The sequence below is a fragment of the Stenella coeruleoalba genome (genome assembly GCF_951394435.1).
Source record: "Stenella coeruleoalba genome assembly, chromosome: 2".
In the NCBI taxonomy this organism is placed as follows: Eukaryota; Metazoa; Chordata; class Mammalia; order Artiodactyla; family Delphinidae; genus Stenella; species Stenella coeruleoalba.
This window is the reverse complement of record NC_137147.1, coordinates 122,272,318-122,298,985: the sequence shown is the minus strand read 5'-3', so window position 1 is coordinate 122,298,985 and position 26,668 is coordinate 122,272,318. Positions and strand designations below refer to the sequence as shown.

General features: G+C 45.6%; 1 protein-coding gene across 4 annotated transcripts in view; it reads left to right on the top strand.

The window, feature by feature from the left end:
* The first annotated feature begins 2,383 nt into the window (after positions 1-2,383).
* Positions 2,384-26,668, top strand: part of LOC307181710 (protein FAM169B-like) — an 84,675-nt gene continuing 60,390 nt past the window's right edge. For 2 of the 4 annotated variants that reach the window (XM_079912443.1, XM_079912442.1), the window contains exons 1-3: positions 2,390-2,421; positions 22,701-22,834; positions 26,109-26,208. In XM_079912443.1, the coding sequence (XP_079768569.1) occupies positions 2,391-2,421; positions 22,701-22,834; positions 26,109-26,208 (265 nt within the window). In that variant the 5' untranslated portion in view covers position 2,390. Of the gene's footprint in view, positions 2,422-19,440; positions 19,582-22,700; positions 22,835-26,108; positions 26,209-26,668 lie in introns of those variants that run through there. The other 2 variants (XM_079912444.1, XM_079912445.1) reach the window with 2 other exon arrangements.

Sequence of the window (26,668 nt, the reverse complement as noted above, 5' to 3'; positions counted from 1 at the left end):
GGAAGTATTTGACTAAGTTCTGACTTTGAGACAGGAGTTGAATAAGCAGCTGAGAAGCAAGGAACTTTTCAGTCTATTGCTGTTTCTTTCTGTTTTTAAAAGGAACATGTATTCAGGTACCATGTGAGTAATTAAAAAAAAAATATGTCAAGGCCTTTGAACAATTATGTTTTGCACCAGAGATTAATAAATCTTTAGCCCTATGTGCCAACAGCTTAAGTAGCACCCTCGATTATCAGGGGCTCAAAAAAGGCACAGGGGCCAAAAAAGAGATTTCCTTCCACCTCAGGACATTTGTACTTGCTGTAGCCTTGGCCATTTTCCCTTCCCACATGTTTAGCCTCTTCATTTTCTTCATGTTTTTCCTCAAATGTCATCCTTTCAACAAGGCTTACAATTAACACTTTATTTAAAATTATAAAAGCCTCCTCCCATCCCATTTCTCTGTTTTATTTTTTTCCTTAGCTGTTCTTTAACATACTATTATGTTCTCTTTATCTCCTGCCCACTTCTGCCCAGAAAGTAACCTCCATGAAGGCAAGGTTTTGTCCATTTTGTTCACTGCGGAATCCCTAGAATCTAGACCATATAGGGCACATAGTAGGAAGCTAACAAATATGTGTTGAATGAAAATAAGGTGTTTGGAGGAGTTAAGTGTCTGGAATGCTATCACCCAAGGAGCTCTGTGTTTTTATCACTGTAGAAAATGAAATCTCACACTTCCAAGAGATGACTCAGGGTGGCTCTGAAAACACGCACCTCAGATTGGAACTTGAACCCACGTGGCCGGGACTCAAACCGGCCAAAACCCACGGTCTTCCAACTGAGATCACACCCCTGGCTTCAGGACTTAATGAAGCTCAGGTTCTTAATGTCTCATCGTGGAAAGAATTCAGTGAGAGACAAAGTGATAGGTAAGAAGTGGACTTATTTAGAGAGAAACACACTCCATAGGCAGAGTGTTGGCCATCTCAGAAGGTGAGAAAGGCACCAGGGTATTGGATTGTCAATTTTTATAGGAGTGGGTAATTTCATAGGCTGAGTGGGAGGAGTATTCCAGCTATCTCAGGAAGGGGTGGGGATATCCAGAAATTGAGCCATCGCCCACTTTTTGATCCTTATGGTAGGCCTTGGAACTGTCATGGCACCTGTGGATGTGTCATTTAGCTTGCAGATGTGTTACAGTGAGCGTATACTGAGCCTCAGGTTCTAGTGGAAGTGGACCTGTCTGCCATCTTGGGCCCATTTGGTTTTAATCAGTTTATGTCATGTCCTCGGGCTATGTCATTCTTTCAAATGCTGTGCCCTGCCCCCTTCCCTCCTGTTTCAGCTCTAAGGGGAGCCTCCAGCTCCGGACACAGTAAATACTGCAGCAATGTGCCATGGAAGTGAAACTGGGACCATTTTTCTTCCTCTGCTTGGGGGTGCCCTGGTCTTCCTCAGGTGGGTTGCTTCAAAGGTGAGGTTGCATGGTGGGGAGTAGCTGAGAGGCCCCCCTGAGCCACGGTTTGCTGGGGTACAGGGAGAAAGCAGGCAAATGAATTCTACACCCATCCTGGGGGCAGAGGGTCAGAAGGGCTGAGGATGCAGCTCTGAGGGAGCCGGTCCAGAAGGGCAAACTTCAGAGCTGCCAACCAAAGAGGGTAGGTGCCAGCTGACAGGCCTTTGGGTTCCAAGGCCATTGGCATTTTAAAACTACCCCTGCTCCCCCTCTCCCCTGTAAAAAACACCTTCAAACAGGCCCAAAAGAAATGGTAGAGAAACAATTGCTTCTCATTGAATTTTGCTACTTCAAGTGAGTAAAAGCTTGAACATTTAATTAAAAAAAGGTATTAGTTATCAGAAAAAGCACTTTGCAGTTGTTAGGAAAAAAACTGAAAAGACTGAAAAAATGGGCAGAAAAGATTACTGGGGGCCCTGCGTTATGGGGGCCATTCGTTGTCTTTGAGCTAGTTTTCAACTGTATACGTTTTCGAAAAGGGATAATACAAGCGATTCTTGCCCATAGAAACAGAAATAACAGGAAGTGGGAAGGGGCGTAGAGAGTGGGGTGCCAGGCCGAGGGGCGCTGGCGAGGGCGTGGGGCTGCGAACGGCTTCTCTTCCAACAGGAGTAGTAAGAGAAATACTAACTACTCACTAACTACTCATCGGAAGTGATGAGCTCGCTTTGGAAACTGTCTGCAGGGAGCAGGGGTCGCTAGCTACGACCGCAGGGCGGTGGCCCCGGCGCTGGGGGCGGGGGAGGGGGCGTAGGGAAAACATCGGGGCGCAGGCCGGGCAGCCGCGGTGCTGGAGCGGGGGCATTCCTGGAGGAGGGGCCGGGGCGGGGCGGGGCAGCGGGCGGGGCAGAGGGGGCGGGGCGGGGCTGGGCGCCCAGAAAGCGGGAGCATGGAGGCGGAGGCCGCGGGCAGGGCAGCAGGTAAGGGTAGCTGCGGCCAGGCCGGCCCGGAGCCTGCCCGCTTCCCTCGCGGTCTGCCGCGCGGGCCCCACCCCACGTGTCGGGTTTCAATGGCTGGGCTGGCCTGAACGGTCCGGGCCCCCGCGCTGCAAAACGAGACTGTAAACAGCGCGCCGCGGCCAGGGAAACTTTCCCCGGAATTGGCGCCACGAGCCGCGCACCTGTTGCCGCCAGGGAACGAGATAGTGGGCGGCCCTGGATGTCAGGGGCGAGACCACCCCCGGGAGGGGCAACCCCCGAGGGGTCTCCGTCACTGCCCTCCCGGCCGTCCCTAGGACCCCCAGCAGCCGGGACCCGATGGCCTGGCCTGGCGAACTCCTTGCCTTCCCTTAGCCTTGGTGGTCTTGTCTGTGAAATGGGAAGCGCACGGTGGGGAGGGTTCGGTAAAGCAGCTCGGGGGACGGCGGGTGCCCCTGTTGCCCCTGTTCGGGGACTGCCAGTTCTGGCCCCTGGCCTGGTGCGCGGCGGGCGTGCCGCCCCGGGCCCTGCAGGCCAGCAGGGGAGCCTGGATTTGCGGGCGCGCCCGGGAGCCCGCCTCCTCCCTCGCGTCCCATGCCTGCCCCCTCTCCGGAGAACCGGGCGAAACCGTGAGACTTCTGAATTTGAAAGCACGTGGGACAGATCCCCGAAAGAGTTTCCAGCAGTCCTGCAAAGGAAGGAGTATTTGGATGGGAGCAAGCATAGGGGCGTTTGATGCCGAGAAGTGACTCTTTCTCTCCTGCATCTTTCCTTTGTTCCCCCGGGGACCCGCGGCACGTAGGGCCCCTTGGCTGGGTGCTCATGTCCAGTCCGACCCTCGCTAGAGCCCTGCGCCCACGTGCAGTCAAACCGCAGATTGGCCACTTTCTCCCACCACTCATCTCTAAGGAAAAACTCAATCTTACAGAGGCTCCTCTGCCTTTTATTAGAAGCCAACGGCGGTGGATTACTTGTTATTGTGACCTGCATTCAAAAACTGTGACTTTTAGTTGTTTTTCCCGATTTCAAGTGAGGGAGTTAAGGAGAGAAGGTGGCCACTGTCACTTGTATGAATTACTTAAATTCCTTGTCAAAGTTTTCATTGGTCTAGAGATTGAGAAAGGGTTTTGTCTCTAGTTTTAGAGGGAGAAGTACTATTTCGTTTTTTATTTTTCTGTGGTCCTTTCTGGAAAGTTGGTTAATAGTGAGTGCTGTTGCCAGTTTATTGTTTGAGAACTTGGGCAAGAAGAAAAAGTGACCTGCTCTTTTGCTATCACCTTCCTCACCTGCAAAACGGAGAAGACTTTGCCCACTTCGGGACTTACTGTACAGAAATATCTCATATATTTTAAACACTTAGCTGGTCTGCACACAAAGCTGCTCAGTTTAGCTTTCTCCCTTCCCCTCCCCCTCCGAGTGGTACCATGAGTCAGAAAGTTCCTCCCAGCTAGTGCCTTAGAGCTGTGCTTATTCTACCCAGCTTTACTGTTTTAATGGGAAAAGTAATGGTAATTTCATCTTCTGGAAAAGTGTAGTTGGCCTAAACGGTTTCAGGATTTTCCTGTATTTATGTCGGCGTTTGCTGTGGCTTTCATGGTTGCTGATGGCCCAGATGACACACAGCAGTTGCACATTAATCATTTCCACATGTGCTAGATCCTAATGGATGGGAGTTTTACATAGCTGAATCGATGCCTGAGCTTTGATAGCCCATTTCCAAAAAGGGCTTCAGCCAACCATGCATACGTGGGAATCCTTTTTCTTTGAGCAAGGAAGCATGAAACTGAGAATTGTGCTTTCAGGTAAGGCTGTGTCCCGGTCCCCACTTAGTTCTAGCACTAAAAGGTAGGGAAAGGGCACATGACATTCCCGTGGGAGTTGCCTCTGTATCTAGATGAGGTTCCTCAATATTGGTGTGTCTGGGCAGGGGTACCCTCAATAATTCAAAACATACCCCAGGGCCACACACACATTCTCTCTCCCTCTCTCTCCCTCTCTCTCTCTCTCTCTCTCTCTCTGAGTCTGTATGTATTTTTAATTTCCCTGATACTGAAGACCGTCTTAGGTTCCACCAGACCATCAGTTGCTGTCATTTCAGCTTGGAGTATAGTAGAAAGGAAGAAGAAAGTCAGACACGACCCAGTTCTGTTACTCCTCTCATCCTTTACCTTGAAGTTCCCTCATCTATAAAATAAGGTCTTGACCTGCCGCATAAGGATTAGATGAGACCTTGTGTTCATCAGAGCGGACTGCTGGGCCCCTTGTGAAATTTTGAGTAGACTCAGAGAAGGCCCTTTATTTTGCACACCCCTTCTGTTTACACAGCAAATGAAAGCGTCTGTGAGAATTACCTGTTTTATGATCTCCATTTAGGCAGTCAGTTTAGTGTTCCAGTTTTGAAAAGTTAGGTGCCAGACAGTTTGCAGTGGTAATACAAGCAGAGCTTTATAGACAGGAAAGCTAGCAAGCAAGGAGGAAAATCCGGATGACTCCAAAGCTTGGGTTGGGACAGTGGTGATGCCACTAAAGAAACTGATTCTGGGAGGGGGAATACATGATGCAGTCTAAACACGGTGACTTCAGAATGTTTCAGTAGCTTCCCGTTGGAGACACTGAAGAGTTAGTCAGAAACACTGACGCTGGAGCAGAGGAGGAATCTAGAAAGGCCAGTGCTGGCCCTTTTGGGGCCCTGTTGGGGACCCCTGTTGCCAAGTGGGAGGAGCACAGCAGTTGGAGGCGTGGCACGGGCATCTCCTGGGAGATGGGAGGTGGGGAGGAGCTGAGGGCACAGCCCGAAGGCTCAGGGAGGGAGAAGCTCTGAGAACCTGATGTTGAGACCCAAGGAGGAGAGACTGAAAAGAAAAAAGCCCATGGGGGCAGGGCCTGGGGCTGAGGGAGGCCTAGGCAGGTGCTGACTGCATGGGCTCAGAAGGAGGGTCAGGGAGAGGGAGAGGCCAGCAGGGAAGGGGGTCGGCATGTCACATGACCCTGAAGGGGGTCAAGCATAGCTGATGTTTCAGGGACAAGAAGAGGGAGAAGGCTGAGCTTGAGGTGGTGATATGAGTGTGGGGAGGTGGCTTTTCCCTTGCGTTTTTGGTGGAGGAGACTTGAAGACACTTTTAGTAAACTAACCCTTAGGAGCACTTTTCTGCCTGCCGAGTATTGCTCTAAACCCTTTCTAAGCGTTACCTTAATTGATCCTCATAGTAAATAGTAAATGTAGATACTATTATTATCCCATTTTACTGGTGAGGAAGCTGAGGCACAGAGATATAGTCACTTGCCTAAGGTCACCTGGCTAGTAAGTGGTAGTGCTGGGATTTCAATTGGGGGGTGATTGGTGGTGGTGGTCTGACTCCTCAGAGAAAGGGACTTAAAATGAGGGTGATGTCTGCCCCCCTTCCCCCTGCCCCAAACCGAAATGGAGGCTCAGGAACGTGATAATCCATGAGCTAGCTCCTCAGAGATGACCTCATGTTAATATAACACTTCAAAAAAAAAAAATCAAATATTCATCAGTCATTTTGCATCTTCTCTAGTTCAAGGTGTAGAAGTGTCCTTTTAGAGGAACAGGGACCTGGCAACTTGGAGGAATCTCAGTTCCTGAGGGGCAGGGCCTCACTGGGGTTATGACAGAGGGCTGGGCTGGGCACTGGGACTCCTGTCACTAAGTGCTTTTGTGCCCTAGGTGAGTCTCCATTCCTTCATCAGGAGGGGGGGAAAGGATAAGATGGTCTCTAAAACTCCACTCGGCCATGAAGTTTGTCAGTTACTTCCTGTCACTGTAACCAGACTGTAATCCTACTGAGGGCAGGACCCTTACTGATGTTTCTGTCCTAGTGCCCTGCTTGCCGCTGGCACATGGTCAGAGCCCTGTGAGCTTTGGATGGAGGAATCATTTCCTTTCAGGTGCTGGTGAAGACCTTTGTTGGTTCCCTGGCTACAGGAAGGGTTGCTGGGAGGATTTTACAGATTGTGTGTTTTAGGATGTGGGGTGATTCAAGCTGGCCTGCCACCCCTGGGGTTGAGTGCCCCTGGTCAGCCCATCCCCTGGGAAATGTCTTTCTAGGGGTCCCACTCTTCTTGGGAAGGCCTGGTCCGCAGTGAGTCCTCCTAATGGCCTGGACATTTTGTATGTCCCCTGTCTGTTGGTTGTGATTCTTTGCCGTATAATGGAATCCATCCTATAGATGGTCGTTGTTCACCCCCATCTCTAGACATCAAGGGGTGTATTATGTCTGTATTAAACAGGGATCTCTGCTATACTAGGCCAGGCCAGAGATGGCTGCTGTCCTGACCTCTGGCTTCTGCCGTGGCCTGGCAGGATGGAGTGAATGACCAGGCGTCCAGGACTCGGGCTGGGCAGTGGGAAGGCAGTGGGCACTGAAGTGTTGTCTTTCTGACCTTTGAAACCCTAGTCTGGTGACCGGCTGACTGGCCTTAGCTGGGTTCCTGACAGCAGCTGGCTCCTGGCTCCTCTGATGACATTCTTATTTGTAGCTCAGCTCTGGGAAATTCCAAACAGAGGATTATAGAAAAGAGCTGTGTTTTCTTTTGTGTTGTGTGGTATAGAAAGCAATTTTAGGACACAATTCAAGCACACTTGTTGGTCAGATGCCCCTGGTGTCCCGTGACTTTTAAAGTCAGGGTTATTGTGGGGGTTAAGTGACTGTCAGTAGCAACTGAAGGTCCAGGGCCTTTGAATAACGTTTGTTAGGATGTAACAGCTGTGGTTTACAAATTCCATGCCTTTTAGTGCACCCATCCTCTGTTGTGGGTGTTTCCTTTTCCAAGGCCGACGATCAGCAACCTTCAGTGGGGGTGGGACACACGGCATGTGTACATAAAGGCCACTGTCTGCCGAAATCCGGGCATGTCTCTCTCCCTGATTCTTTGGACCACTCGGAACCCTTTCGCGGCAGACCCTTTGCATTCCCTGTGCCCAGGCAGTGGCTTCGCTTCCTGCTTAAACCAGTGCCTATTATCTGTTGAGGCACAGAATCATTTCGATGCTTCTTTGCTCCTCCGAATCTGGGCAGCCACGGAGGCCACTGGGAATGGCCTGAGGCTGAGGGCTGGGGGCTCCTGGGGAGGGCAGAGGGGAAGGTTCTGTCCATGTGTGTGTTGGGGGCTCCCAAGGCCCAAACCCTCCTAGACTGCTTGGTTTCCTTGTCTTGCAGAAATTAAGACAAATGTGTTTTTCTTGGAAACCGAGTCTCTAACCACTACTCGCAAGTTCCACTGACAGAGAAAGCTGTATTCATTTACTCAGTGCATTTTGCTGAAATAACCCCTAATTGGAGTCCCTGAGTGTTTCATTCAGTGATAAGTGCTTGAGAAGTCAAAGTTGTGGGGATGCCATCATTGCAGAGACTTCTGCTCACAGTGCTGTCTCACCGCCCACTGTGCTCTGTGAAATGCTGCTTAGTGGACCAGGCTTGGTGAGTGTATGTATGTGGGGCGAGGCATATAGGCTCAAGCAGTGAATTATACTCAGTTGTTCATTTTGACCTATGTTTTCCAGCAAATGATTTCTTTAATGCATGTGTGTTGCCCATGTTTGGTCTATTAGAACGTCCTGGAAAAACATTTTTGTAAGCTATGCAGAAGGAAAAGAATTGCTCTGTGTTTCTTCAGAATACATGATAACTGAGTAAAAATATTAATAAGATATTCAAAAATGCTTGGTCAATACACTAATAAAAATCTGTCCTTGTGCAAAAGCATAGTCTAGTTACTTGTTGGCGAATATATATATTTTTTAACATCTTTACTGGAGTATAATTGCTTTACAATGGTGTGTTAGTTTCTGCTGTATAACAAAGTGAATCAGCTATATATATATACATATATCTCCATACCTCCTCCCTCTTGCGTTCTCCCTCCCACGCTCCCTATCCCACCCCTCTAGGTGGACACAAAGCACCGAGCTGATCTCCCTGTGCTATGCGGCTGCTTCCCACTAGCTATCTATTTTACATTTGGTAGTGTATATATGTCCATGCCTCTCTCTCACTTCGTCACAGTTTACCCTTCCGCCTCCCCCTGTCCTCAAGCCCATTCTCTATGTCTGCATTTTTATTCCTGTCCTGCCCCTAGGTTCTTCAGAGCCATGTTTTTTTTTTTTAAATTTTAGATTCCATATATATGTGTTAGCATACGGCATTTGTTTTTCTCTTTCTGACTTACTTCACTCTGTATGACAGACTCTAGGTCCATCCACCTCACTACAAATAACTCAATTTCATTTCTTTTTATGGCTGAGTAATATTCCATTGTATATATGTGCCACATCTTTATCCATTCATCTGTCGATGGACACTTAGGTTGCTTCCATGTCCTGGCTATTATAAATTGAGCTGCAATGAACATTGTGGCTATTATAAATAGAGCTGCAATGAACATCTTCTTTATCCATTCATCTGTCGATGGACACTTAGTTTGCTTCCATGTCCTGGCTATTGTAAATAGAGCTGCAATGAACATTGTGGTGCATGCCTCTTTTTGAATTATGGTTTTCTCAGGGTATATGCCCAGTAGTGGAATTGCTGGCTCGTATGGTAGTTCTACTTTTAGTTTTTTAAGGAATCTCCATACTGTTCTCTATAGCGGCTATATCAATTTACATTCCCACCAACAGTGCAAGAGGGTTCCCTCTTCTCCACACCCTCTCCAGCATTTATTGTTTGTAGATTTTTTTTTTTTTTTTTCGGTACGCAGGCCTCTCACTGTTGTGACCTCTCCTGTTGCGGAGCACAGGCTCCGGACGCACAGGCTCAGCGGCCATGGCTCACGGGCCCAGCCGCTCCGTGGCATGTGGGATCCTCCCAGACTGGGGCATGGACCTGTGTCCCCTGCATCGTCAGGCAGACTCTCAACCACTGTGCCACCAGGGAAGCCCTGTTTGTAGATTTTTTGATGATGGCCATTCTGACTGGTGTGAGGTGATACCTCATTGTAGTTTTGATTTGCATTTCTCTAATGATTAGTGATGTTGAGCATCCTTTCATGTGTTTGTTGGCAATCTGTATATCTTCTTTGGAGAAATGTCTGTTTAGGTCTTCCACCCAATTTTGGATTGGGTTGTTTGCTTTTTTTGATATTGAGCTGCATGAGCTGCTTGTGTATTTTGGAGATTAATCCTTTGTCTGTTGCTTCTTTGGCAAATATTTTCTCCCATTCTGAGGTTTCTCCCATTCTTTTTGTCTTGTTTATGGTTTCCTTTGCTGTGCAAAAGCTTTTAAGTTTCATTAGGTTCCATTTCTTTATTTTTGTTTTTATTTTCATTTGTCTAGGAGGTGGGTCAAAAAAGATCTTACTGTGATTTATGTCATGGAGTGTTCTGCCTATGTTTTCCTCTAAGAGTTTTATAGTGTCTGGACTTACATTTAGGTCTTTAATCCATTTTGAGTTTATTTTTGTGTATGGTGTTAGCAGGTGTTCTAATTTCATTCTTTTCCATGTAGCTGTCTAGTTTTCCCAGCACCACTTATTGAAGAAGCTGTCTTTTCTCCATTGTATATTCTTGCCTCCTTCATCAAAGATAAGATGACCATATGTGTGTGGGTTTATCTCTGAGCTTTCTATCCTGTTCCATTGATCTATATTTCTGTTTTTGTGCCAGTACCATACTGTCTCGATTACTGTAGCTTTGTAGTATAGTCTGAAGTCAGGGAGCCTGATTCCTCCTGCTCTGTTTTTCTGTCTCAAGATTGGTTTGGCTCTTCGGGGTCTTTTGTGGTTCCATACAAATTGTGAAATTTGACAAATATGTTTTTAATCATAAGAATTAAATATGAATATTGACAGATCATCTTGTTTTCATTTCTTGCCTTTTTTTAAATTGAGATTTTCCCCACCCTGGCTCTAATTCCATTTTTTTCTCTCTCCTATTTTGAAATTTAATATCTATATTTCTATTCTCTTAGGGGTTTGACATTTTAATGTGCATGTTAATTCTAATTAATTCTGAAATTAATCAGTTTTAAACTTTCTCTGGAATCATATAAGGGCCTTGAAATGCCTTCACTCAGATTACTTCCTTCCCAATTTCTGTGCTATGTGTTATGTAGCACCTTAGTTCTGTTATTATTTTTTTTTTAAACCTCCTTAAATTAGAAGTTTTTGTTTTGTATGGTCAGCATTGGCTTGGGTTTTATCCAAATGTTTCTCATTTTCTTTGCTCCCATTCCTTCTTCTTCTTTTTTTTTTAATATAAATTTATTTATTTAATTTTTGGCTGTGTTGGGTCTTCATTGCTGCGTGTGGGCTTTCTTTAGTTGCAGCAAGTGGGGGCTACTCTTTGTTGCGGTGTGTGGGCTTCTCAGTTACGGTGGCTTCTCTTTGTTGTGGAGCACAGGCTCTAGGTACGCGGGCTCAGTAGTTGTGGCACACGGGCTTAGTTGCTCCGTGGCATGTGGGATCTTCCCGGACCAGGGCTCGAACCCATGTCCCCTGCATTGGCAGGCAGATTCTTAACCACTGAGCCATGAAGGAAGTCCCTCCTATTCCTTCTTGACTGACTTCCTCTTGAGGTCAATTTCCTTTCCCTTGATAATAGGCATCCTTTAGAAATAACTTTAGGGAGGATCTGTTGGTAGTAAACTCAGGTTTTGTTTTTCTAAAATGTTTTTTATTTCACCTGCATTGTTGGAAGTTAGTTCTGCTGAATGGAGGGTGAAAGTTATTTTCCTTTCGCACTTTAAAAATGTTCTTCCATTGTCTCCTGGCTTCCATAGTTGCTGTTGAGAAGGCAGCTGTCAACGAAGCTGTCCTATTGGGAGGATGTGTCTTTCCCTTCTGGCTGCTTTCATGGTCACCTTTTTGTATTGGGTTGGTGAAAAGGTTCATTCAGTTTTTTCCATAAGATGGCTCTAGTAGCACTTAGTTGGCTTTAACTTCATTTGAAACAATTTTGTTAGATTGTATTGTGACAGCTGTCATATCAGCATGCATTTAAAAAAACTTATCAAAATTGGTGAATTTTTGTATAGCCATTTTAATATTGAAGATAGAAGGAAAAAGCAACATTTTCAGCATATTATGCTTTATTATTTCAAGAAAGGTAAAAAGGCAACTGAAACACAAAAAAATATTTGTGCAGTGTATGGAGAAGGTGCTGTGACTGATTGAACGTGTCAGAAGTGGTTGGTGAAGTTTTGTGCTGGAAATTTCTCACTGGATGGTGCTCCACAGTTGGGTAGATCAATTGAAGTCGATAGTGATCAAATCGAGACATTAATTGAGAACAATCAACATTATACCATGCTGGGAGATAGCTTACATACTCAAAATATCCAAATCAAGCATTGAAAATCATTTGCACCAGCCTGGTTATGTTAATGGCTTTGATGTTTGGGTTCCACATAAGTTAAGTGGAAAAAAACCTTCTTGACAGTATTTCCACATGTGATTCTCTACTTAAATGTAATGAAAGCATTCCGGTTTTTAAAACAAATTGTGACGGGCGATGAAAAGTGGATACTGTACAATAACGTGGAATGGAAGAGACTGTGGGGCAAGCGAAATGAACCACCATCAACCACACCAAAGGTCAGTCTTCATCCAAAGAAGATGATGTTGTGTATATGGTGGGATTGGAAGAGAGTCCTCTATTATGAGCTCCTTCTGGAAAACCAAATGATTGATTCCAACAAGTACTGCTCCCAAGTAGACCAACTGAAATCAGCACTCGATGAAAAGCATCTGGAATTAGTCAAAAGAAAATGCATAATCTTCCATCAGGATAATGCAAGACCACATGTTTCTTTGATGACCAGGCAAAAACTGTTACAGCTTGGCTGGGAAGTTCTGATTCATCTGCTGTGTTCACCAGACACTGCACCTTTAGATTTCCGTTTATTTCGGTTTTTACAAAATTCTCTTAATGGAAAAAATTTCAATTCCCTGGAAGACTGTAAAAGGCACCTGGAACAGTTCTTTGCTCAAAAAGATAAAAAATTTTGGGAAGACGGAATTATGAAGTTGCCTGAAAAATGGCAGAAGGTAGTGGAACAAAACGGTGTATAGGTTGTTCAATATATTTCTTGGTGAAAATGAAAAATGTGTCTTTTATTTTTACTTAAAAACTGAAGGAACTTTTTGGCCAACCCAATGTTTGTTGTTTTGCAGCTTGACCACAGTGTGTTTAGGAGGGGAGTTTTCTTTATTTTTCCTCCTTTGGGGTTGGTTGGGATCCCAAAGTCAGAGGACAGGTGTCTTTCATTAATTCTGGAAAAATTTCAAACAAATTTCATCAAATCTTGACTCTTCCTTACTGTTTTTTCTCCTTCTGGAACTTCAGTTACATTGTTGGTAGACCATATCATTCTACTCTCCGTCTCTCTTAACCTGCCTTTCATGTTTTACACTTGTTCTGTCTTTCTGTGCTGCATTTCTGGGTAATTTCTTCAGATCTATTTTTCTGTTCATTGGCTATTTCAGACATAAATTTCTAGAAGCTCTACTTTCTTTCCCCCTAGAATGTTATGGGACAATTTAAAAAATCTTGGCCCTTTATATTCCCTATTTAAAGTTCTTCAAACATATTTCATATCTCTATCTTCTGTATTAGATAATTTCAGTATCTGCAGTCTTTATGGGTCTGAGTCTATAGTTTGTGCTCTTTTGTGGCAGTTTATTTCATCATATGTTAGAGATTTTTGAAATCAGGTCTGAATGACCCCGAAGCTCTTGCCCTCGTGCCCAAACCTCACTCTCTATGTGGCCTGATGTTGGGGAGGTCTGATGAGGTGGCATCATTTTGTGGGTGCTTCATCTGTGTTTTTATACTGGTTCAGTTTGTAATACCTCAAGGAAAATAGTATTTTTGAATAATGTACATCTTATTCTTCTGTTGGCAGGTTCATCAATTTCCCCCTTTGGAAAGAGCTAGGATCTTAACAGAAATTAGACTGTTTCCAATGTTAGTTTATAAATGTCACAATATGAAAGCTACTAGTTGAATTTCATTGACTTATATGAAGTGGAGGGGTTAAAGCAGAAAGTCAGCTTAGCCCCTCACCTCACACATCCATCTAGCAGCAGGTTCTGCCATGTCCACTGCTAACGTCTAGCTCAAGCCTGCCATCTCCTTCTCATCATCTAAACTGCCATCATTAGTCTAAGCCATCATCATCACTTGACTCAACTTGCACTGCCCCTGGTTCGGATTCCTGCTGCAGTGTGATCTGGAGGAGGCAGCAAATACACAGTCCAGTTATCATGCCCCACTGGGGACCCTTCAGCATCCTCCTACTGCATTCTTCTTGAAACCTGAAGTCGGAACTTGGCCAGCGTCCTATTACTCTAGCCCCTGTCTGCCTGCTTCCTGTGACCTTGCTCTACTCCCCTTGGCCAGCCATGCTGCAGGCACACTGGCCACCCTTGAGCGCTTGGACTCCCTCCACTCCTTTCTTCCTCCTGCAGGGGCTGTTCCTTCAGTCTGGGTGGCTCTTGATCTTGCTCTGCATGAGGCGAACATTTTATTCTTCAGTCCTTCTGCTTAAAGGTTACCTCCTTAGAGAGACCTTTGCTGGTCATCCTGTCCTGTCTCCCACCTCCCTTGTCACTCGCCTCCCTCCATGCCATGGGGGTATTAACTGTTTTTATGTCTCCCGCCCAGGCGGTAAGTTCTATAAGAGCAGAGGCCACTTCTGCTTTTTCACCACTGTATCGACTAGCACTTAGCACAGTGTCTGGCAATAGTAGGAAAGTTCCTAAATGATGACCATGATTGTTTTATATTATACATTATAAAATAGCTTTATAGCAGAAAGTTTTTTCAAACCTTTGCTGTGGTGTTGGTATTGAATGTGATCAGGGTCTGATTAGACCTCTTTCCAGGACCGTAGGGTATCAGGAAGACCTTTGTCTAAGCTAAGGTCACCCTTGGGCAGGGACCCTGGGAGCAGATATCATAGAAGCCTCAGGGTATTACTACTACTACTACTACTACCACCATCACCACTACTACAGTACTATTACTACTATTATTATATTTTACTATTACTACTATTATTATATTAAAAAATATATATATATATTATATTTTTTAAAAAGTAGTTTTTTTTCCCCCAAGCCTTAAAGTACAAATGACAATGCACACTCAGTCTGTCCTCTTTTCACTGCTGCCACCTCCCAGCTTCTGCCTCTTTCTTGGGAGTATGGCTCAGATGGACAGTGGGCAGAGGTGGCATCATTGCCCTGTGATGCAGGTGCTGTGATGAATCCTGTGTAGGTAGCCCATTTAGACCACATCAGCCTTGCCACTTATCTCTTTGTGAATTCATGTCATTCTAATTCTTACAAGCTTTTAAAGTAGTTGTTAAAAGTTATTAATATGTGGGCAAGAGAGTTAATAGACATTTCTCCAAAGACACACAAATGGCCAGTCAGCACGTGAAAAGATGCTCAGCATCACTAACCATTAGGGAAATACAAATCAAAACCACATCCATTTGGATGGCTGTTATCAGAAAAAGCAGAAAATGACAAGTGTTGGGTGAGAATGTGGAGAAATTGGAATCTTTGTGCATTGCTGGTGTAAAATGGTACAGCCACTGTGGGGTATGGCAATTCTTCAAAAAATTAAGCACAGAACTACTGTATGATCCAGCAATTCCACTTCTGGGTATATCCCCAAAAGACGTGAAAGCAGGGACTAGAAGAGATATTTCTAGATCTATATTTATGGCAGCATTATTCACAATAGCCAAAAGGTGGAAGCGATCCAAGTGAACATCAACAGATGAATGGATAAGCAAAATGGGGTGTGTGTATATATATAATGGAGTATTATTCAGCCTTAAAAAGGCAGGTATTTTAAACAGTACTATACTGAGCACTAGCTGCCTTTTGGTGCTAGTACACAATGTGTGGTCCTTGACACAATATAAATTAGTAAGTACACAAATTGGTGAAAGTACTTCTGGAAATCTCAAGATCTGGGTTTGAATCTCAGCCCCATTACTAACTTTCCATTTTGAGAATGTTTCCACTTCTGAAAAATGGGGTCAGTTCTTTGTTCTTTCTTGACTTCAAAGGGTTGATGTAAGTTTCAAACAAACGAGGAAGTGTGACAGCCCTTTTGTTATCTGGAAAATACTGTACAAATGTAAGGTATAAAAGGGTACATTTTAATGTGAGAACATATCGCTATTTTTCTAATGCTTTCTCTCCCAACTAGTACTTGAGAAACTTTGTTTATCCACAGAAGGCAGAATGTTAACTTTCTTTTATAGGTCTTCAGTTTAAAACTGGGCTGGTACTAACGTGGATGCAAATATTTCTATTAGGCAGGTACCTCTTCATCTACTTTTCAGTTTTACACAGAAGAGACCCGTGCCCTTATAAAATGTAGCTTTCTCAACACATTTCCAGACATTGGGAAGTAACTACACTTTCCCTAAGCGACTCATTGTCTAGGTTTAAGGTAATCCCATTCTTCTCCATTCATTCTCCATGTGGGGTAGTCCGGGTGATGAGGCTGAGTGCTTAAACAGGGGGCACCAGCTTAATCTAGAATTGGGTCATGGAGACTGAGGACTAGTCTACTTTCAGCTCTCCTTGTTGCTTTGCACAGGGCTGAGCATACCAGATAGAGACCTAACTTTGTCCTCTTCAGAAATATTATTGTTAGCAGTGTAATAGATGGACATATAGGGATGTGATTTCTGGATGAAAGTTTATAAAGTCCATTAACAACCACAGTTTTTGGGTAAGTTCTGAGAAATGTTATTCTGTGACTAATGGGTAAAACATTATGGTGATGAGTTATTTGTCTTCCTCTCGTGTGCTGTGTGGTTTAGGGCTCTGCTTCCTGCGGGCCAACTGCCCCCCACCCCCACCCCGCCCAGCCTTTCCCCACCAGCTTCAGGACCACCACATCTTGTGGTGATGTTACTGACACTGGGATTTGATATTTTTACAAGTTCCTGGTCAGTTAAATTCAGGATACAAAGAGTCAGGCTCTCCATGTTCTCCTGAGTATGTGCCAAAGCTCTCTTCCTTCTGGTAAAGGTTAGACAAATAGGGCATCATAATGATGACCACATGGGATGGAGGAGTTCAGGTTCAGGGGCAAAGGGTGGACCTGAGCTTCCTGCAGCTGTATCAGATGAGGACCCCTCTTCTGTTACCATTCATGAGGAAGCAGACATTTGAGATGCTGTTTCCTCCTGTCTGCCCCAAATAGGGCTCCACATTTGTCCCCAAATGTGACACCTCTTTGAATGCAAAAGGAACAGTATGTTTCAGACCCACTTCATATCCTTTTGAATGATTCAGGGGGAAAAATAGTTTAATCTTTGTATCATTTGCCTAAGGGTAAGATGCACCAGTGCTCAGATTATGAGACCTTCATATTAAAAGCAATTAGGATTACATAAATCTTTGTGTGGGTGGCACACAAAGTCATCTGCATATTTTACCATCTTAGATTTGGGACAAGTGATTTATTCTCAGCCAAGGCAATGACAAGTTGCAAGTTGGCCAGTACTAAATCTGTGATAACAGAGCAACAGGCTCCCTGTCAGTTACCAGTAATGAAACCTACCCTGCCACCACCTGCAGACCTCTCCCAGAGCTTCCTCCGTTCCCTGACAACTTTGCTCATCTGCTCAGAAATTCTAACATTTTCTACATTCTGTCTTCCAACATTTTTTTTCAATTCTTTGCTAAGAATATTTTGGCAATCAGATGCTCTTCAAAAACCAACAAAAATATCCAAGTGTGTATTTACTTCACCTTCTGTTCTCTTCTCCTCTATGTGGAGGATTGTTCTGCTGACACCACGGCCCCCTTGCCTGTGGTCCTTGAGCTCCAGGTATTTGCATATTTGCTATCTGTCTGATAGTGATGGGTCCTCTTGCCCTGACATTATGTCAAAGCACTCTTCTCTAAGATATTGTTTGTCATCTGTCCATCAGTGTTCTGGGACGGGGGTCCTTAGTTAAATAAGTTTGGGAAATAAATGCTGGATTAATCAAATCTCATTGCTGCAGGGTTTCTAAATGTCCAGATTGGTGATAGGCACAAAGAACCCCCAGCAGTGAGCTCTGAGCATCACAGCAGTTTCCCTTTTCCAAACTCGCTGGCCTCAGAAACCTCCTTCCACAGCATATCTTGTGAAGCTAGTGTTCCACAGAATATATGTGTGAAAATGCATGCTACAAGGGAAGTCAAGAACGTAGGATTCTTTGGCCCTCTTAAAAAAGAAAAATTAAATGTAATCATACTTTAGGAGTAGTTCTCAGCTTTAAGGCATCCTGTGGTGAATGCTTTGGAGGGTCAGGATGAAGTTTGCATTTGTGAATACTGAATTTTCTTAAAGCAGGCAGCTTTGAAGTGCATGCCTCACTGGACATCAGGGACCCTGGTGAATTCCTGGTGCTGAATTCTGAGCCATTGAGGTGGCATTTGGAAATCTTCTCCCTTTAGGCACTACCCTACCACCGTGGGTGTGCAAAACACCTGGGTTCAGACACTTCTTGTCTGATGCCCTCTCTCGGGTTAGAAACTAGGCTCCAAACTCTCTGCTAAGCTCAGAATTAGGCGCTTAGCCCCACTCAGCGTATTTCTTCTATAATAAGGATTCCTTCTAATAATTTCCTTTTAGAAGCAAATTATTTTGTGAAGAAAACCACCAGATAGCTTATGTGAAAAAGAAAAGCAAAAATAAAGAAATTCTGTACCCTGGAAACTCAAGATTTGGTACAAAGATCCTGAATGATTTCAGCATTTTCCCTGGAAGAATGCTTTAAGATAGACCTCTGCTTTTGTTTTTCGGGTGACCACAACCAACTTATGCTTAAAGTGAATTCTTAAAATCGGGGTTCGTTGGGGGATTTCTATTTCTTTGCTGTCTGCAATGAATTATCATTTCAACTGTGTGCCGTTTTTCATAAAAGCATTTTGCATTGTACTGAAAAGATTACATTCTTTTGGCTTTGGAAAAATATTTCCTGTTGGGTTCAAACCATTAAAGCCTGTTAGCATTTCACATCTGGAAGCTCCTGCCCGAGTCTGCCTTCCATCAGCAGCTCGGAGGCCAGGCTGGTCTCCGGCGCGTGCAGAAGACGCCCCAGACTTGTTTACTTCCCGAGGGCCCCTCTGCAAGGCCCAAATGTGCCCTTGTGGTTGGCGGGTGGGCGGGGGCGGGGCTTCCTTCCTCCCTGCAATGGAGCGGGTGTGTGTGTGTGTGTGTGTGTGTGCGTGCGTGCGTGCGTGCGTGCGTGTGTGTGTGTGTGTGTGTGTCCGTCCTGGGTTGGGGAAGGGGTCTCCCTTGCCAGCCAGCATTGGATGCCCCCTCCCCTCTCCTGCCCTAAGCATTTCCCTTTTTCTTTTTTTCACTCCCACCCAGTTTTCCAGAAAGCTAACCCAAACATTTTCCGTGTAAGGAGGAGTCTGCCCGAACTTTTCTGATGGGGCAGTTTCCCCAGAGAGATGAGAAGGAATTAAAACCCCAAAGGCTGGAGCAGCCTCCTCCTGTCCCCGGCCAGCTTGGGGGGCCCTTTCCCTGGGGTGCAGGGGTCTGGCCCAGCTTAAAGGTTTTAAAAGGGAACCTTTAAGAGATCTTTGGAAATTCCTTTTCGTGGAGGGTTAATTTATCCCCAGAGCCAGGCCCGATGCAGCCCCCATGCTCACGCTATCGGGCTGATAGCGGGCAGACCCCCAGGGACCCGCGCCTGGGCTGCAAGGCAGGAGAGCCCTGAGGGGCCAGGGTGCCCTGGGAATACTGTCCGTCAGGTTCTTTGAGGGGCTCTCACAGCTCCAGCAGCGTACCCGGCCAGGGAAGTGATTTCATGGTGTACAAGGAGCAAAATACATTCACTGCATTTCTCCTGACCACACTCGGCCAGAGCCAATGCCAGGCAAGCTGTGGCAGCCTCTGGGGGAGCCAGGCAGAGGCCCCTAGGCCCAGTGGTCTTGGGTGAGGTACCCCACCCTGTGCCCCTCCGCAAAACGTGGACGATTATGTTGTCCTCCCAGTGCCCTGTCAGCAGAGGTCTCAGCTTGTGTGTGTGTGTGTGTGTATTGGTTGGGGGGGTGTCATTGATAAGGCTTGTCAGTCAAACCTCAACCTCACTGGAGTGGACTGAAGGCTTGACTCTGACAAACATCTCTCCCAAGACACAGGGCCAGCGCCAGAGAGTAAAAGTCCAGGTGGGATTTTTACTTGCTCTGTAAGACTGCATTCCTGGGGGCGTCTGGAGAAAGGTAGCTATTGAAGTTGCTTTCATGGGAGAATCATGCAGCATGAGTCAGGTGCCCTAGGGCTGAAGCAGCCCACTTCCCAGTATGTTTTTCTTAATTTATTTGAACGTGCACTGAATCTTTTTTCATACCTGTGGGAAGCCACTAGACCAACTGGATGAATAGCAGTTTGAACAGAGAGCTCAGCTAAACAACCACCCACATTTCCGAAGTGCTCAGGATGAGAAAGGCATAGGGAGAGACCTTTGTTGGCGAGGGGTGTTGGGGCCAGGAGAGGAGAGAACAAGCACTCAGTGTGCCTGGAGGGAGTCTTCACGTTGCTGGTGGGGTGAGGCTGCCTCACCTGCTGACCCATGTGAAAGGCCGAGTTCAGGTGTGTAAGGCCCTGCAGCACAGGGGAAGTGGCCAAGGTATATCAATTCCCATCCTGAGCCAAGCTGGATTCTAACACGGGACTCAATAACCCACAGAGCCCTTGCCTTTTGGGGCTCCAGGAAGGCCCCTGAGTGTGCTAGAGTTTGAGATGGGCCTTGAAGATGGCAAGGCAGAAGGAGCTGGGGAGTAGGGGTGCTGCAGAGGAAGGGGGCATGTGATTGTAAAGGGCCTTCGAGGCTTGGTAGAGGAGACCGTCTGGATGGGGTCACTAACATCATCTGAGTGTTTTACACATTCTGAAATCAGACAGACCTTCATGCCCTGGTGTTGCCACTGACTAGCCAAATGGTTTCCTCTTTAGGCCTCAGTTTTCTCATCTGTAAATTGGAGTTAGGCTGGACTCAGTGAAATAAGAGGTGTGTAGCACTCAGCAACCTGCTGGCACCTGGGGCCAGGGTATAGCTACAATATTTTTATTGGTGGCAGATAGAGGAAGGATGGGTGGAAAGGGGTGAGGCCAGAGGTTATTGTGAGATGCTGAGGCCTTGAACTGAGAGCATCAGGACGATTGGAGATAGGTGATGCAGGCTGGGGGTTTGGTGGCAGGTTTGAAGTGGTTCCTGAGCAAGGAACCATCTGGCTTGGCTTGGATCCATCGGCTTTGAGCTGTATTCCTGGAGGGCCCAGTAAGGAGTAGGGAGGGCGTAGAGGTTCAGCTTGAGGGCTGTGTCTGATCAGTTGCTGGGGGCTTCCTGGCCCATCACAGTGAGAAGGAGCCTGGGCTTCCTTGAATGTGTGTGTATAGAGAGAAAACACATATGCGCACACACACCACAAGTGTGTGCCTTGAACAGCAGAATATCCCTGCTACCTAGAGGCACAACCTTGTTTAGAAAGAGACCCCCAAGTTCATCATTGACTGTTCATTGTCACTGAATGGACTGTTAATTTTTCATGTCTTTATTTGAAACATTTTAATCAGTGCATTTATAGTTGTAATTTTTTGGTGTGCACTTCACACTCAAATAAATACTTAAAAAAATTGAATAGTGGGAGAGTATTTACTCATCTCTTTGCCACTGTGTGTGTGCTGGTGATGTTTTCACCATGAAAAGTCAGGGGCAGGGGGAGGGGCTCATGCAGGACTGAGGCCTAGTCCACCCCTGCTCTTGACATTCTCTGTTTTCTATGAGCACTGCCCCCAATCAACAGCAGTAAAATTCATCATAGGCAAGCTTGGTGAACTGGAGACGTGAAACTTTTTGCTGCTAAGAGCAGTCTCTCTTCTCTGAAAAGTGTCTGCAGAAGGAATGGAGATTCTGAGAGAAAGTAGGAAGCTGATATTTCAGTGGGTGTTTATGCACAGGCTTATCTTCCTTGAGGAGGCAGAGGAGGAGGAGGAGGAGGAGGAGGAGGGGGGAGGGGGAGGAGGAGGAGGAGGGGAGGAGGGGAGGAGGGGGAGGGCGATGGGGAGGAGGAGGGGGATGGGGAGGGGGAGGAGGAAGAGCAGGAGGAGGAGGAGGAGGAGGGGAGTAGGGGGGATGGGATGGGGAGGAGGAGGAGAGGAGGGGAGGAGGAGGAGGAGGGGGGAGGGGGAGGGGGAGGAGAGGAAGAAGAAGAAGACAGCTGCTTTGGCACCCTTCCCACCATAGGAGGCCCAGAAATGCATCAGAGGAGGGGACCATGGAAGGGCAGAAGCTACAGAGCCCCCTCCCACTCAGGGATGTGCCAGCCAGAGATGAGCCAGCATCTCCTGGGAAAACCAACTGCCATTTCCAAGCTGAATTGTATGCTCTCAATTTGTATGATTATTCGAGGATATAATTTTCCTCTAAAAGTACTGTGATAAGAAAGAGATGCTGAGTAGAGCTGGGAGATAACTTGCAAATTAATCTGTGCAATAGTCTATCTGTGAATGGCCATGTTGGTTTACACATGTAGTTTTATAGTTCATACTAACTAGTACGTTTAAACTCTCTTACAATAAAGCAGTCCAATTAAAGGAGAAGAATTGACAAATCTTAACTTCGTGGCAAATGTAAGCTGGCAAACTAAAAACTCAGGCTGGATTTTGTCAAAGTTAGCAAGGTTCTAAGCAGCTGGGGTCAGCTCTCAGGGTACCTGTTTGTACATGTGGCTGTGGTGGAGGACACTACTAGAAAATACTTGGGAAACCATTTGATAGTTAGGGGGTATGAAAGGAAGTTTCTGCAGTGGTCTAAGAGGGTTCGCATTGAACCTCATGTCTCCTTGGGGTTGGTGCCAACCCCACCATCAGGAATGTCTTCTATTTTCTTTTGGTTCCTGCTGCTACACTGCTCTTTTCTTTTTCACTTAAAAAAAAAACAGGTGAACAGAATATTTTTTTTTTTTGGCGGTACGCGGGCCTCTCACTGCTGTGGCCTCTCCCACTGCGGAGCACAGGCTCCGGACGCGCAGGCTCAGCGGCCATGGCTCACGGGCCCAGCTGCTCCATGGCATGTGGGATCTTCCCGGGCCGAGGCACGAACCCGTGTCCCCTGCATCGCCAGGCGGACTCTCAACCACTGCACCACCAGGGAAGCCCGGTGAACAGAATTTTTAAAGCAAGTTTCAATTGGCTGCTTTTTTCTTTTCATATTCAAGAAATAAGTGACTTTTATTTCAATGATAGAGGAAAGCTCATGTCATTTCTTGCCTTCTTTTTCCCCTAGCAGGCATTTACCCAGTGGATATTTTGGAAGATGACCCTGCTGGGCATCGGGAAGCGGCTCTGGCTTACCGTGCCACTCTTGGGGAAGGAGCATGGCCCTCACCAGAGGTTTTCTCTCTTCCCACTGGGGAGCAGGTATGTGTGGTCTTCCTCATTGGTGGAGAGTTCTATAAAATCTAAATTATTAAAAAGGAGAATGTTAGTGAAAGAGCATTACAGATTAAAAAAAAATCCTTCTGGGGTAAATACTAGAATAATTCCACTTTGAGAAGCAAAAGGAATCCTGGATTGGGATTCTGAGGTCTTGAGGATAAGTCCAGTTCTATAAAGCAGTCAGCCAAATAGCCTGCTGTGAATCCCATGCCTACCATTTAATAGCTGTGTGACCTTGAGCAAGTGTCTTTACCTCTCTGCTCTTGCTATTCTCATCTCAGAAGTTGGGACAATAACAGCGCTTACTTCATACTGTTGTTATGAGGACTAATTGAGATGCTGTGTGTATTGCCTGACTGGCCTCAGTTTTCCCATTTGTAAATGAGGGGATTGACTGACCTTTAGTCTCTAAGGTTTGACTTAGTCCTAAAAGTTTCTGACTTGGAATGAAGTTGTATCAATTATGATTTTCAGCAATGATAAGATTGAATTTTGAATATGGGCTGGAAGAAGACAGAAATGAAAACTATTTGTTAGGACAGTGGGATTGTGGGTGAAATTTAATAATTGTGTTATTTTTAAGGCCTTCCCCCCTCCCCTGAAGTAAATAAAAAGAATATGTGAATCTTGGGCTGTACCTAAATTGGTTACCTGTTTTTCAGATTTGAGGCTGATCCGTTGAAAGAGGCAAGATTTTCTTGTTTTATATGAATAAGATTTCACTCATAACAGAAATCATTGCTCTCTGGCAGGCAAAGTTGGTTGAGGAAGACAGGGTTTTATTTTGCTGTATTGAAGTTGTTCCAGAGTTAATTAAAACAATGGCTTGTACAGTTTATATAGTGTGGCTTCCTTGAGATTTTGGAGATGCTAGTTTGTAATTAACTCCTGGAAGAATCCAGCTCCCATGGGTGATTCCTTATTGTTGATCTGCCGAGGGAGGTGGCTGTACTCACACGCTTTCAGCGCCCCCTAGTGACAGCTAAACCAGCAAGCAAGCAAGCTCTCAGTCAAGACTAGGGGCTTACTCTTGGGGAACTGCGGGGCTGGTGGGCTGCAGGGTTGTTGGGTGGAGTCGGGGAGGGGGGGAATGCTAGGTAATCTGAGAAGTGTGGCGAAATACAAGAGTTAGCGCTGAAGTACTTTAGGGTGCAGTTTCAGTCATCTATCTGATTTTATTTCACATTTATTTATGGATTACATCGCTTAACAACAACAAAACCCCCCAATATGTAGTATGCTCACAGAGTGGATAATTTTAGTGTTACTAGCAAAAACATAATAAAATAAGACAGTTACTAAAATTAAGTTGTTTTAATGTGATAGAAATGCTGAAATGTCTTTCTACCTATTTGCTTCTCCCCTTTCTAAAAAAAGAGTCCTGAAAATAATCATTTGGTTTCCTACCAATTTAGCAATTAATTAAGAAATGGTAGCAGTTTCCTACCATTTAGCAGGTTTTGAAATAGTCTGATTTGCGATGATGATAGACCTCCTCATTTCTTTTAGCAAATTTAACTTTTCTTTTTGAAACCAGAGACATTTTTTTAAACAAACAAACAAAAAAGACAAGGATGTACCACACCACATCACTCTGGTTCTCCTCAAAGTCTTTTCTTTTCATAATTAACTCTGTTTTCAGTCTTGAAATTGTCTTATCATATTTAAAATATAATAATACTTACTGATTTTTCTTGGTTATAGAACAGTATATGCTCAGTGTATACTATTTGGGAACTATAGCCAAGGACAGAGAAAATAAAATCACCCATGTTCATTGCTGTGAACATTTTGATGTGTTTCCATTGGATTTTATTTCTGGGCATGCTTTTTTAACATTCAGATCACACTCAGAGTACAATATTGTCTATAATAAGCATCTTTCTATGTTAATCCAATGCTTTGTACATATTGTTTTTAATGGCCTTGTAATGGCCATCTGATGGGTGAATTGTGCTTCATATAGCCACCACGGGGAGCCAGCTGGGGGACTCTTCGTTAAGGTGACTTGAAGACTGGGAGCCACCAAGATGTTTATGGGTCTCAGGATTTGTTAAGAAACAATTCTCTGAAACCAAGGAGGCCTGCTGTAAACTTTTACAAGCAGCCTGCCTGCCTCACTCAGCCGACACGTCCTTTTCTCATTTTCTTACACTCTCCTCGGTTTTCAAAACAGACTTTGGAGTGGAGCGTGTTGTCCTTTTGCTTTGGGAGCTGATGCCAGTGGGTTCGATGGCCGGGAACAGAACTTGGCAAGTGGGTGCTTGAGAGAAGGCTCTGGGGCAGCCCAGCATCAGGGACCCTGCATGTGCTGCTTGGTATTCCTTGTGGTCATGAGCAAACGGGTGCTGGGCACCGAGGATCTTACCCCCGGGGCTGCCTCAGAGCCAGAGCTGAGACTGCAGGGCCCAGAGAGGGTGTGGGTTTCTTGAGGCTGCTTGCAGGGATCCGAGCCAGGGCAGCAGGCAGCCTGAGTGGCCTTGCGGGTGGACGCAGGCTTGTCTAGGCTGTTTGCATAGAGTGGCTGCAGGGGGACAGTTGAGGTCGGCTTGGCAGGTGCAGCCTGAGGTTGGGATGTGGCCTTCTGCTTTGGCAGGTGGAGGCCCGACAGGGATTCGGGTGGGGAAGGCTGCTGGGGCAGGAAGTGAATGGAAGGAGAGACCGCAAGGGGGTCAGCTGAGGAAATGTTCAGTCATTACTTGGATAGACAGACAGGTGAACAAGGGGAAGAGCACGTTTGCTGGGTGGGAGATAGAGGAAGGGCTGTTGTCAGATTGCCCTCGTGTTTAGCTCAGAGTGGGTAAGGTTTCCATTTTCATGTTGCCTCCATCCTGTCAATTTTTTTAAAAAATTATTTATTTTTATTTACTTTATTTTTGGCTGTGTTGGGTCTCCATTGTGGTGCTCGGGGTTCTCATCGTGGTGGGTTCTCTTGTTGCGGAGCACGGGCTCTAGGCACGTGGGCTTTAGTAGTTGTGGCTCGTGGGCTCTAGAGCGCAGACTCAGTAGTTGTGGCGCACAGGCTTAGTTGCTCTGCGGCACGTGAGATCTTCCTGGACCAGGGCTTGAACCCGTGTTCCCTGCATTGGCAGGCAGATTCTTAACCACTGTGCCACCAGGGAAGCCCCGTCCTGTCAAATTAACTTCTGTGCAACAGTGTTCTTTCAGTGAATATTGTGCTAATTTAATTGTTAAGCAATTTCTTGTGCCCTTACTGTGGTGACAGAACAAAATGGTGCTTTTACTATTTTTTCAGGTTAAACTTGAAGCTTCGTCTGTTTGCTTTTGCACTGTGCACTGTGATGAACCTCAACATAAAATCTTGGTCTTGGTTAATCCCCAGGACACAAAGACAGGTTGGTAGTTATTCATTAATTTAATAAACAAGGATTCTGATTTGTTTACAACAAATGGAATCAAACACCTCAGAAATGATGGTTGTACTCTTCGGCTGGACTTAGAAGGACATCAAGGCAGAACTGGTTTATTTTCAGCTTTTAGAGATCTGGTAAGGCATTATGATTTCTGTTTATTGACACACATTGATTTTTGTATTGAAGACACCAGACACCTTCTTGCCCATAGTGGCAGTATTCAAAGCTGCTTTTAAGGGTAGCATTTACTGTTCTTATTAATAACATTGTGTGCACAGGGTGGAGCCCTTTTGTTGGAGTGTCACCGCAGCCCTGCAAAGCACAGGGACCATTCTTATCCCTGCCAGACAGATGAGGAAATGAGGCCTCTGATGGTCAGCTGGTGTAGGGTAGGGGATTTTTGCAAGGTGATTATCCGGTGGGGTTTTGTTTCTGGTGGTGA